Here is a 13,870-nt window from a genome sequence, read left to right as displayed (position 1 = left end):
CGTGTATGTGTGTGTGTGTGTGTGTGTGTGTGTGTGTGTATATATATACTGTATATATATATTCCTAAAAATCACTGTTTTCCTCTATTGACAGAAACATAGTCAGTGCTAAAGCTCAACACAAGCCTGCTGTCTTTGCCTGTGGTGTGTGAAACCTAATAACGTGTACTAAAATCACAGCAAGTGTCGGGAAAGGGTTGTTATGATTTTCTGAAAGAGGAAGAGTGAAAGGTGAAGGGTTAAGATGAAATTAAAATGCTTTTTTGAGGGGTGTTTGGGGGGCAGCAATTCTTCACCTGTGGCAGTTTCTACTGTCTGTAATTTCAGCTGTCAGTCCAGGTTAGATGGGACACTTTTACTTGTGTCTGTAACTGAAGAGAGTTCTGAAGAGAGAGGGAGAGAGGGAAAGTCAAGAGAGGACATGTCTGCTTTTCCCTCACTCATCTCCCTCCTGAAATCAGCAGGTGCATCTCTCTACACTCTCCGTCATGACCCTGGATAGGGGCATGGGGTCACCAGGGGTCAATCACTTGCTGATGATTTTCTTTCTGTCTTTCCGCTGCAGTCAGCTAAACTCTGCGGTGGTTATCTGTGCTCTATACGTGAATTCACCGGCCTGACCTTTTTAATTTCGTCTGACATTTTTATTATTCAATTTGCCCTGTGTTCTCCTACATCGCTAAGGTCCTGTTGCTTTGAAAAAATTCAAATGAAATAGAATTTAAAAAAATGTAGAGTTGCTTGATTGCATTAAATAAATCGAGCGCTGGCGGTGTGGATGATAATTGACTATGAAGGGCAGAACTAAAGGTACAGTTAAAGCGAGAGTGCCATAAATGAGGAATGATAAATTTAATCTGGGCCTGATTAAATAAGCGAAAAGAGGAACAGCGTCTCTTTGGGGTCGGCCACTGGGCAAACAGAAAGATTGCCTGATGGATTCATCCTTTGCTCAGGTTGAATATTAATGTGAATATGTGTGTGTGAGAGAGAGAAAAAAGAGGGAGAGAGCACCGATAAGACTTTGATAAAGATTCGTTTTCCCAGGGATTTAATTATGTTGCCTTTTAAATCCGAGCAGGACCTGAGGGCCGGATGCTCCCAGTCCTTGTTGTAAAACATTCTCAGTACTGTTTGACTTTAATGTTCACCTGCTTTGACAAATCTAATGTGTAATTTAGAGACATACGGCAAACATACAAGTGCAGCATGCTTTTCATAGGCTTCCTTAACACCTGGCATTAACATGCGTTTTCAGTCATTGAATTGCACTTGACCACATTGTGAGACACATTGTGGTGGTTTCTGATGAATGAACCCTCATTCTGAGTTTGTCAAGGATGGATTTTGACCCAAAGTTTGTAAATGATATCCACATACACATCTCTATCTGATCACACTGTGAACTATTCCTTTAATATAAATGTCTTAACTGTCACTGTAATGTATAGAACAACAAAAAGTAGTAACAGGGCAGATCTTTAGAAATAGCTCTTTATGCATCATAATAACTTATTTTATAGTGATGCACATTTAGTTGGTTTGGCTGTTTGACTGAGGTCAAAGTCTCAACAGCTGTCTTTCTGTTTCCTTTGAAAAGATCTCAGGTAGACTGACTGTGTTCCTCTGCTCAGACAGGCAGTTGGAGACATCCACCTGAAGGTAGGGAACATGTTGGCCCCAGGATCAGGATTAGAGGTAGTTTGACAGCTGCTCAGTGTGGTTCCTGTGTGCTTCCATGTGTAGGAACAGCTATAGACATGAATCTCTCTTATAGGAATTTACTAAATATAAAATTATCCTAAACATTTGATTGCTTGGTACAAATGTGTGTTCATTTGCATAAGATAAAATATGATGACAATGGAATTTGCTGTTGATAGTTCAGTTAAGTGTGAAGAAGTCAGATGCATGGCACAGCGTCATTAACAAAATATATTAAAATGTATTATTATTATTATTATTTAAAATTATGAAATACTGATCAGAACATCCTTGTTGGAGTTCCAAGCTGAGAATCGTCAACAGTTTTATCCAAACGTTTTTCAGGAATTTGCAGTCTTAGTTCAAATGCTGCTACTACTACTAAAATTAAATGTCTGACTTAAATATAACTTAGGGTAAATATTTAAACATTTTTTTTTTTTTAATATATTATGATGATATTTTGATATTATGATGTTATTATGTGATATTATGATCTCTATTTTTTGTAAATAAACAATTTTTGGAGGTCTTGTGATGCGGCCCAAAGAACGGAAAACAGACTATTTATTTTTGGTTTTTTTGGATTACTCTGCCTCACATACACACCATAGACAGAGAAGAGGCCTGTCACAGGCAGATGATGCACTTGTCAGATTTCTCAAAGGAATACTCAAGTGTTTTTCACACATTAAAAAGCACACACACATACGTTTACACTGTTCTCTCTTTCCACTAAGCTGGCCGGTCTCAATGAAATGACCTCGGTGCGGAAAAAAAGGACAACCGGAATTGCAAATGCATATTTAATTGCATGCACTGCACAAAAACTGTCCCTTTCTCCACAAACTACTAACATTCCACAAACTGCTAACATACACACACCTGAAACAAAGCAGCGAAACAATTACTAGAACTCTCAGACTGCCAATTAAACAATCAATCACAATTTCTGGAAAAAGCCATTTCAAAAACACTCAACGCTGAATAACTTGAAGCTGCGCTTCAGTGTGTGGAGTAGAGGAGTTGTGTTTGTCCCACTGGCTGACCTCTCTTTTGTTCTTCCCCAGATCAGTAAATACTGCTTCTTAATTTGCTTGCGCACTTCACAATAAAAGTCCATTAACGCATGCAAATGTGCGGCCACTTCAGCAGCTTGCCACAGCCGGCCGGCGCTGCTATGTTCACGATACTGTGGCATCTGCAGTGTGGCACTCTGGGACGTGCCCGCTGACACCGTGAACTAGCGCGCGGGGAGCGCTGTGTCTCCGGTGAGTGCCAGGAAGGGAGTGTGCGCTGTGTTTTGATAAGCAGTTTCACTAATTTGCCATTCAGGTCATTCTCATGTCTTAATTTGGGTGGAACAATGAGACCAATTGTCTCTTCTTGTTTCACTCTAAGTGCTTCTCCGGCCTGTGTTGTGAATCACAGCCTTGCGTCACCCTGATGTCAAAAATAAAGATGCAATTCTGTCTCATTTTCTAGCTTATCATGGCCGTTTTGAGACAGGGTCATCAAAAATTATCCTTCCGCCTGACTGTCCATCTCAAGTGTGAATTGAAGCTTCTTCCCTCTGTGGAGAAATTGGGTTTCTGTCGGGAGAGAGAGAAAGAGCTGACTCGCTTTAAAAGCTAGTGAGAAGATGAAAGAATCCTCTTATGTCAGTAAACTTGTTAAGAGGCTGTGCTGGGGACAGCGTTTTCCCAACACTTTTTTTTGGTTTAGCGTTATTTTATTTTTGTGGTAAATGTTATTTATTTAGGAAAGTGGCAGAATTTTTTGCCCCTCTCTCTTTCTCACTCTCCCCCTCTGTTAGCCCAGGCCTCGAGATAAGACTTGGCATGCTCAGCGCTAACCCTGTGACACAGACAGAAAGCAGAGATGCTGCTTTTCCTTCAATATGACATTAGATTTAATTTTTTCTGCAACCTTTAGCCATCCAAACAGGTCGCATGGATGGATAGACGTCTGGACCAAGGATATTTGAAAGTTTTTCGGTCTCAGTCAAACTCCATGTTTCTGCTGAAGCTTCGCCATATCCATCAGTTCACATGCACTATGGTGCTTATACGGGTGTTGCAGGTTTGTGTCTGGCCTGCGACATGCTCCAATCTCATTGTGATTCTCTATCACTGACTGCTGAATTGTTTACTTTTTGATATATTAAGAAATTATTTAATTAACATTTGTGATATCTCGTATCTCATTTGTCATTTGTTTGTACTGTACCTAGCTACATTATTGCCTTTAATTCAATACTTACAGTTAATTTTAGGATTTAAACACTGCTGTGGAAGCCCTGTCCTCGCATTTCTCAGCATTTTTCAACAACTAAAAAAAGTTCAAAATTACCCTAAAAGCTCATTTAGGCTACTTTAAAAAAATTTTTTTTTTTTACTTTGGATAGAAGTTGGAAGGTGCCAATATTAAAATTTTATCTGAAACCGATAAGCCATAATTATATTAATTTCACTGGTAAATGGCCTATATTAAATTTATATACTGCTTGTCGAAATAAATTCAAAATAAATACAAATAATTGTTTTAAATGTTAATTGTATTTACTGTAGGTGTCACGTCGTTTATATTGTGCAGTATGAAAAATTATTATTATGAGATTTTTAAATGTAAAAAATAGAGGAAATGAGCATGCACAATTGAATAATCAATATCGACCAGTGCAATACATTAAAAAAATCTTAACATCAGCTGATAACCGATGTGTACTCTAAAAAATGCTGGGTTGTTTCAACCCAATTTTGGGTCAAATATGGACTAACCCAACTGTTGGGTTAAATTTTTCAATTACATTTTTAACCCAAAACATGGGGTAGTCCATATTTGACCCAAAGATGGGTTGAAACAACCCAGCATTTTTTAGAGTGTGGTATCAATATATTGTGCGTCCTTAGATAAATTTGCCAAATGCATAAATGTTACTCTAATTTAGTATTTAAAGTGTATAGTATGCAACATAATACGCAGCCACTAACTAATGAACAGGAAAAAGCTTCCCAAAATAAGAAAAATAGCTTGCTTTCTTGTGATGTTGTTTGGTGTTTTTTTTATTTATTTAATTTTTTTATTTTTTTATTTAGACATGTCATATATCATATCATCTGTAGTTGACTGGATTCTAATATTTATGAATATACAGTTCTTTTTGAATGCCATCTGTCTGAGAAAGAAAGAGTGTGTTGTAGCTTACTAATCCAGGGAGTTGTCACTGTGTGTGTGTGTGTGTGTGTGTGTGTGTGTGTGTGTGGAGGAGACAGAGGTGTGTTCACCTTGTTGAGACGTACAGAGGTGTTCCACACTGCTGACACCTGGCACAGAGCTCTGGCTCAAACCCAGAAACACAGCAGGAGCGAGTGTGTGTGTTTGAAGAAAACAGAGAGTGTGTGAGTGGTGTCATAGTCTGGTGTGTGTGCCAGCATGTTGTGTCAGTAAGCGCCCTTGAGATGCATATGTTTATCAGTGTAGAGGATTCATCCTTTTTCATTTCCTTTAAGTTGATGTGTTTTTGCATGTGTATGAACTGGAATAGCTCCTCTTTTTTTAGTGTGGACCGAAAGTGCCAAAAACTAGTGATAGTCTGAAAACAATCCTCCCTATCTCTGCAGCTCTTTGTGATATGAAACACAGGGCTCTTGCTGCATATCTCAGCTATTGTTCTGTCTGCCTTTCCTCTTTCTCACTGGCTCTCTCCCTGTTTGGACAGGCTCCTGTTTGAGTTCGATCAGATGTCGTTCTGCCTGGCGGAGCTGCATTTGTGGTCCTTCAGGAACAGCCTGCAAGTCCCAGGTAATTAAAACATACAGAACGTCTCTCTTTCACACATTTGGTTGCCTCTTATAGGTGTATTCCTGCTATATTCCTTTTGCTGTCTTCTTTTCTTCTCATTAAATGCACCCATATGCCTCTGTCTGACTTTGTCTTGTGTAATAACGAATATTAGTTCTTTCAGAGCCGGTTAAACTGCTGTGTGACACACTTATGGTGGTCATTATTACATTAGCAGCAGTTAGTCTAGAGTTAGAGACATTCCGTGGCCTATAATTAAATTTATGGCACCCTTAATTATAGCTTTTAAGAGGCAGTTTGTGATAAATACTTCATAACGCACATTTCAATTTGTCGTGCCATTCTTTTTGTTTAATGGTGCTTTATAATTAAATCCTCACATCCTCTGCTCCTGTCATAACCTTTTTTGCATGTTTGTTCCTTCTCCACCCTTTGATTTTTTCTTCTTGGCTCTTCTGGTGTACTGTAAGTGTGTGTAAGAGCAATTTGTATTTTCTTTTTCTCACAGACGAGTCCAGTTATTAGGCAGTTTGTGATAAATACTTCATAACGCACATTTCAATTTGTCGTGCCATTCTTTTTGTTTAATGGTGCTTTATAATTAAATCCTCACATCCTCTGCTCCTGTCATAACCTTTTTTGCATGTTTGTTCCTTCTCCACCCTTTGATTTTTTCTTCTTGGCTCTTCTGGTGTACTGTAAGTGTGTGTAAGAGCAATTTTTTATTTTCTTTTTCTCACAGACGAGTCCAGTTATCAGTTATTTGGAAAATCCTGTGATAACATGTTGTCGTGGATTAAATGCATGCATGTTTGTCTACATGCTTTATATTGTGTTCTGCAATCTGTGTGGGAGTATTTGTATGTGATTGCAGCTCTATCGCCTGTAGCCAGCCCTCTTGACCTGTACATTGAGTGACAAGAGAGAGAGAGAAGGAGGGAATGAAATGAATAAAAATTTCAACAGATGGATGGGTGGATGAAAATGGTTTAGTGCATCTTTATTTGTTACACAATGTCAGAGGTACACAGTCCATGAAGAGTCCAACTGTAAATCTAATGCAAAGTCAAACATTCCAGGTGCTCACAGCTCCCTTAGGAATCCAGTTTCCTTTAACATTGCCTGAAGGACATCAAATTTAATCTACCGCAGCCAATAGTGCAAAACTCTTAGCTTAATTTTTATATTAGACAGTGCTTATTCTAGCTGATTTTTGCTAACAAACTCAGTGTTTCGTATTGTATTTGGATGAAACTCAGACATCTTCCTTCTTTTTATTCGCCTTTGCCAGGTACAGATATTGGCACATACCAACTCTATGAAAAAGGAGAACCAGGTATGCATCTTCTTGTGTCTTTATTAAATATATAATTAAGTAATTTACATTTCATATTTCCATAAAGTTTGATCATAACTTTTTTTAATGTGCCAGATATACATATAGACCTTAGTCAGGGTTGCGCCATATTGAATGTTTGACAGGAATGAAAACGAGACTGTGAGGGCTAGAAGTACAGTGTACTGTTGTTTAACAACATACCGATTGTTCAGCTGGCAAAACGACTTTCTGAAAATAAACCTTCAGTAGACAAAAACTCCATAAACAGTTTTGAAAGTTGTGAGTTGTGAAAATTACACAGTCTAGAACCTGTATACAGTGCATGACATTGTAAAGACTGTAAGTCTATCCCTCACAGCCTCATTTTCATCTGCATTAAATTCAATATGTTGTCTAACCTGACTAAGGTCTACGGTACGAAGAAATAACAACATGTAAGTACAAACAGCAAAAAATGAAGAAGAAAAAAATAACTTTTAGTTGAGTCTTCCTATCTGAACCACAGTATTTCTTATTTCTCTTGAATTCTTAATTGAAATTCACTAAATGACACTTCAACACCAGACACAAATTGAATCTTCGCTCTGCAGATTTCCACAGAATTGTAACACTTATCATTCTCAAAGTTCTACAAATCTCCCGTCCACTTTTGTGATCAGTTTTTTTTTAAATTGAGTATTTAATTTAATTATACTTTTAGCTACCAAAAAGTATGCAATACTATCAGCTACATTTTAATATATTTAATATTTTAAGGTTTGCCCCTAAAATAAGCTTAGCAAAATCTGCAGATCACGTGTGGGCCTCTTCATCACTGTTACAGATGTTCTCTAAATGCTTCTGGGCAAATGAAGTGCCACCAGGTTTCTTGATGAAGTGTTTTAACATGTCGCAGATTAAACATGAAATAATCCAGACCCCACATGAGAGGACACAACCGGCTCTGAAACGTGAAAAGCTTATTAATTTAAACAATAATGAAATTATGTTATTCATTTTTAATACTTCAGACTTGAGACTTGAAAGATTTTGTTTGTTTCGTTGTTTTATTTATGATAAAGTCTTATTATCTGAGAAAACAAAAAGACTTTGATGTTATAAAGACTTTCAGATGTTTAGTCTCATTTAATTCGAAGAATCAGGAATTGAGAAGGAACATAATGATGCAGTGTTAGTTTATTTCTCATACCTACCATTTATTAATAATAGAGATCAAAGTCTGAAATCGTTTTTATAGTGTTCACGAGTGATCATTTCTGAAATCATTACATTATTATTACAATTGATTTATGATTTATGACTCACCTGATTTATGCTTTTAACCTGTAGTGCGTAATTTATAAAATATAAAATGGATATATAAAATGACTATAAAATGAATTATTTCTAGAAATCCACTTTCTGTATGAATGTGGTACCTGCTGTTTCTTACGGCCTCCAGCAGAGGGCGAAGGAGACCCATGCTCATGTGAGGAAGGGGGCTCTTTCCTACCCCTCTATCCCATAGCAGATGTGTCTGGGGCAGGCAGGGCCAGAATGGCCCATATCTGATTAGCAGCAGTAATCCTGGAGCTGTCCAGCAGGTCCAGGCCTCCAGCAGAGAGAGGCAGTGCTCCTGTAGAGCAAGGCAGGGAAGGGGGCCGTCTGGCTGGGCCGCTGAGGGCTGGAGATCTGGGACTCTGGGGTGAGATGGGGCTTAAGGTATGGTACTATAGCACATGGAAAGACAGCGTGCTGACAAAGCAGGAGTTTGGTCTTGCCCTCAGTCATTTCCGTCTGTCGGCATAGCTGTCCCTCTCACTGCATGAGTCAGAATTTTTCTCTTTCTGACAAACACACACTTTGGGGGGAGCGACAACTGAGTGACCATATACTGAGAAAGACACTTGAGGGTGTTGCTTAAGCTATGGCCACTTTTATATGCCAGGGATCAAATTTTATTACTAATTTTACAACTGTCCTGCAATTGTGATGTCATTTTCATCATAACCAACAGTTCTGCCACTAAAGTTTTATTAAAAAATGAGTGTAATTGGTTACCAAGTAGACAAAAGTGTCAGTTGAGAGCAATAAAGAGCCATCAAGGAAAGTGTAATTTATGTTAAATAATAGTATTTTAATTGTGTGTTGTTTCCAGTATAGGTGTTGTTTTGTCAAATTATGCAAAAAAGTGTGAAAATATTATTTAATTATTAATTAATTTAATTAATAATTTAGTATCTCGGTTAAAAAAAAATTGTATTAGCAGGACAAAAGAGACTGCATCTTATTACAAAAATATGTTTTGAAATGTGGTGGAAGTGAGTTCATGAGTTCCTGCACTTATGTGATGCATTCATTGTTGGATATTGTTAGAATAGACAAGTTAAACTGGTTAGCATGTGAAAAGTATGTTTGCTTTCTCCCCAGGGACAACATCTACATATGCACATGCAACTCACTTTTGCATCCTTTCTAAAGATTGAAAAATCTTTTTTTTTTTTCTCACATTGTTTTCTTCTTTGTGTAGCCTCTCCTTCTGATCAGCATTACTACAATGAGAAACAGCAGTTTGCAGACAGTAAGTAATCCATCATCAAACAATTAACCTTTGTGTCAATGATCATATTAGCTCAGTATATAAGAACATTGGTTTGCATGTTACTGAAGCAACACTCATCTGGTTCCTAATTTAAATTGGGCTTCAGATGCCTGGGAAATTAAGTGCCCCATTAGTGCAAATCTGACAAATATTAAACATCACTTCATTTTCCCTCCACTTCTTTAACACTCATGAGCCTGACGCAACATTAATGAAGAAGAATTTAATGAAAAAACACTGCATAAGGCTGCAAGTCACGATGATGGACAATTTGATGGCAGTTTATCAAGCTTTTGCACAGGAAATGTGCATATATAGTAATTCTGCAGACTTTATTAAGATCTAAGACAACCGTCCCTTACAAAAAGTGTTGTGTTGATACCATGGTACAGTGATGCTTTAAGATCTTAATATCATGGTACTGAATGATAACTACTGTATATCCATGTACCATGGGTCTCCAAAGTACTATGAAGAATACAGCGATGTTACCATGGTACTATGTTAAAAAAACATGGTATTTCTTTTGATATGTTGAATTTTTGGTTTTGACTGGACCATTTCCTTCAGCTTCACATTTAACCATTGCACAATTACAGTGTTTTTCCTTGCTTTTTTAGTTTTTCAATTTGTTTTAAGACAAGTACAGCTTCATTCTGCCCCTTTTAATGTAGTTCATTATAGGAATGACTCCCTTATGATGTTGTCAGACATTCACTGCCAGTATGGCCAGTGTCTTCCCACTGCAATGCCCAGTTACCTCCTACTCGCTCACCTTGCTGGTGGGGTAACTCCCGTCGCCCTCGAGAGAAACACAAAAACCCTTATCAGAAGACACAGACCCGTCCCCCTCTCGCCCCCTTCCTGCTCGTCTCCCACCCTCTCTCCTTCATTTGCATTCATTTATTTTTGCATCCTCTTACTCCTAAAAGGCAAGAGATGTTTCTTAATGGTGTAGAAATAATAATAAAAAAAACTGATTGGATTTGATTGCGGAATCTTTAAGAAAATAATAACAGACCTCCTCCATTTCTGTGGGTCCCTGTCCCGGATGAATGTATTAATGCATAAATGCAGATTAAACTCAGCCGAGAATTCTATTAACGTTTCTTTCTCTTTTTTTTCCCTTCGCTGGTTTGCTCCAGAGGGAAAAAGGGACTGAGATCTAAGAGGAAATTTGGGGGGCTTTGTGAGCGGAACGAGGCATTTTGGAGTGGCGTATTTAATGTGTTTAATATGTTATGGTAACTTTGAGTTCTTCCCTCGGGTGACTGTGCTAACTCAGGGAGCGCTGATTGAATGAGGCGTTACACTGAATTTAGCCTCTGTTGCGCTATTAGTTAATATTTAGCTTTTAAATCCCTTCTGTCTACAACATGAAAAAAAAATCATGAAAGTAAATATTTTAGCTAATGAAAATAGAGAAATGTTTTAAACATTAAAAGAAATAGGAAGTTTATTATCTTTGCTTTGCATTGTAGATTCAGGGGAAATGTTAATTTTGGAGTTTTATGTGGAAGAAATACAGAGTTTGCTTTAAAAATGACTACATTTTGCATAAAACTTGAATCTAAATGGGATTTTTTTCTTTACTTTTTAAAACTCACTTTAAATTAGTTTATTTCATAAAATATTTTCATAAAATTTGAATTAATAATCTTAATAAATCTTAAAATATAAAAAGCCACCATAAAACTGCATTATAAAATAAGTCTAATAATTTAAACATGGTAAAATGAAGATAAACCTTAAAGGACATTTAAAAATGATTAGTTAGGATTGTCCTTCGACTTGAAGCCAAATGGGACGAGACTTTCTTAACTTTTTTTTAACAATCACTTATTTTCCTATTCATTCCTGTTTGTATGTGTCCCATGTGTTTGTACCCAAATCTTCATCAGGATTGAAATGAGTGGATTTAATTCTTGAGCTGTCAGCCCAGATTCATTTGTAGGGTGACCTCAGGTGGAGCTGTATTTCAGGGTCAATCCTCTTCACCCTCAAAAAACCCACAAACACAAAAACACATTCTTTTGGCGGTCATTTATTGGTTCTTTCTGGCCTCAGATGACGTTGCATTTCATACCTGTGTCCCCTCTCCATCTCTTTCTGTCACTCAGGTCGGGGTTACCCATGGTTCCTTAGTAACCGTCGCCCGGAAAAGCTGCGTGATGCCCTAAAGGAATTAGAGGTATTTGTTTACATTTCCTGCAGTCTGATTAACAAATAGGAGCATTCTCTTTCTCTCTCTCTTTTCATAAGGAAAGAGAAAATCCCCCCGACCTCTCTCGCTCGCTCTCTCTCAGCACCTGTGTGGCTGCCTCTCTGTCATCGTGGGGGATATTTGAGGGGGATGATTGGGACTGTGAGCTGGCTCTCTCTCTGCCTCTGGCTCTCTCACACAAACCTAGCTTTGTTCAGTCCGACTCGGGCTCATTTTTGCTGCCTCTCCATATCTGAAACTGGAAACATCCTTCTAAACCTGACCCTGAAAACACTCAGACGGCATCTACTCATTCCTACTACACATTCTCTGTCTCTCTTTCTCTCAGGAGCTGCTGCAGTCATGCCCGGTCATGAGTGTCAGATGGAGAAGCAAACAGTGCTGTCAGGTACCTTACCCAGCATGCACCAGTACCCAGCAGGCATCAGGCCTTCTTGGCATGAATTGGCTCATGTAGCAGAGGTCAGGCAATGAGCATATGCATACTGTTGTGTCAGATACTCTTGGGGAATTTATCTCTGGGATCAAAAAAGATTCCCTTCCCAAGCACATCGCTGTAGCCCAGCGGTTTTCCGTTCAGTGTGGATGGATTCTTCAGCCACATGCGCACACATTTTCGGCACATAAAGTGCTTGATTTCAGACGTTTTAAAAGGTCAGGAAGACCAAACCCTGTTAAATTTTTTTTGCTGGTCAGAGATGGTTTTTCCCGCACAGCAGTCTGATTGGACGCGGTGACCTTTATCGCCTGTTGACATTGTGTAGAGATGAAATTCCCCCTTATTTCAGTCAAAATGTTCTCAGCCAGTAATTTTTAAAGGGAGATTTCATTTACTTTCATGTCATTCCAAACCTATTTGACTTTATTTCTTCTGTGGAGCACAAAAGAAGATATTTTGAAGGATGTTTCAGCTATTTTTGTCCATATTATGGAAAGTTAACGGGACCCAAAACTTGAAGAGATTAAGGTGACTTATTAGGGTGACTTAAAAATAGTGCTGTAAATCGTTAAAAAAAAGATTAATTAATAGCATGTTTCTATAATTAATCATGGTTTAAAATTGTAATCATAAATATATTTTCAAATTGAATCTCCAAATTGATGTGGAAACATTAATTTGTAAACAATTTGAAAATATTTGGTATTTAAAATATTTTTTAATGGCATCATATTCCCTCTATTTTGCCTTCATTATTTAATTAATTAATTAATTAATTTTTCTGGAGATAAAATGAGTAATTAGAGCCATTACAGTATTTTTTAAAATACTACATGAAATATGGTGTCACGAACTTCTAATGCAAAGCTAATGTCAAACCTTATTGGCTCCTCATTTATATAGTTTTTGGGTGCGTGCCTTGATCAGTGTTTTGATTTGGAGCTTGAAAGTTTTGACTTTCATAATATTGATCCAAACAGATGAAACCTCCTAAAAAGAAGCAGGGCCATAGCAAAGATTAAGAGAGAGAAAACAAACATTATATTTTGGCAAGAGACACATTTGTCAAATTTGGAGCATGAAAAATTAAAAAAATTGGGTTTTAAAAACTGTTACTTTTCATCACATCGGTCTGGTAGAAAACGAGGAGTAGCTATTTTAATACCTAACTCACAAACCTTTGAGTTTATGTCTGAAATTAGGGACAAGGAAGGAAGATTTATATTGGTAAAAGGAAAATTTGATCAAAAAATGGTTACTTTATTTAATATCTATGCACCTCCTGGCAGTGGGAAATTATTAAGAAAATATTCCAGTTGATAGCCTCAGAAACAAACGGTACTTTGATATGTGGAGGAGACTTGAATATCCATCTCCAACCTAAACTGGACCTGTCTAGCACAAAAAGAATGAAGAAAATAACCTCATAGGCTTCAATGGTGCGGAAACTAATAAAAGAGTTAGGCCTAATTGACGTCTGGAGGGAGTTAAACCCTAAAGGTAAACAGTATACATATTATTCGACCCCTCACTTAGTTTATTCCAGGATAGACTATTTCTTCACTTTTAAATCAGACCTTCATATTGTTAAAGATTGTAGTATTGGTGTGAGAGATATATCAGATCATGCTGGTGTTTATCTTAAATTACATTTAGATAACATGCCAAAAAATAGAATCTGGCGTTTAAACACAGGAATATTAAATGATATAACAGTACAGGAGGAACTGAAAATTGAATTTGAGCACTACCTACAGGACAATGATAATGGAGATGTTT

At 37.5% G+C, this 13,870-nt stretch overlaps 1 protein-coding gene across 1 annotated transcript in view; it reads left to right on the top strand.

Annotated features, from left to right (window-relative positions):
* LOC107715972 (WD repeat-containing and planar cell polarity effector protein fritz homolog) overlaps positions 1-13,870 on the top strand; it is a 59,907-nt gene that overhangs the window by 8,546 nt on the left and 37,491 nt on the right. Inside the window, exons 2-6 of the mRNA XM_016522253.1 lie at positions 5,426-5,508; positions 6,800-6,844; positions 9,357-9,407; positions 11,549-11,619; positions 11,981-12,040. Of these exons, the coding sequence (XP_016377739.1) occupies positions 5,448-5,508; positions 6,800-6,844; positions 9,357-9,407; positions 11,549-11,619; positions 11,981-12,040 (288 nt within the window). The 5' untranslated portion in view covers positions 5,426-5,447. The remainder of the gene's footprint in view (positions 1-5,425; positions 5,509-6,799; positions 6,845-9,356; positions 9,408-11,548; positions 11,620-11,980; positions 12,041-13,870) is intronic.

Source organism: Sinocyclocheilus rhinocerous, unplaced genomic scaffold (assembly GCF_001515625.1).
Source record: "Sinocyclocheilus rhinocerous isolate Xijiao unplaced genomic scaffold, SAMN03320098_v1.1 scaffold749, whole genome shotgun sequence".
NCBI lineage: Eukaryota > Metazoa > Chordata > Actinopteri > Cypriniformes > Cyprinidae > Sinocyclocheilus > Sinocyclocheilus rhinocerous.
The sequence above is the reverse complement of the archived record's forward strand: the minus strand, read 5'-3'. Positions and strand labels throughout refer to the sequence as shown.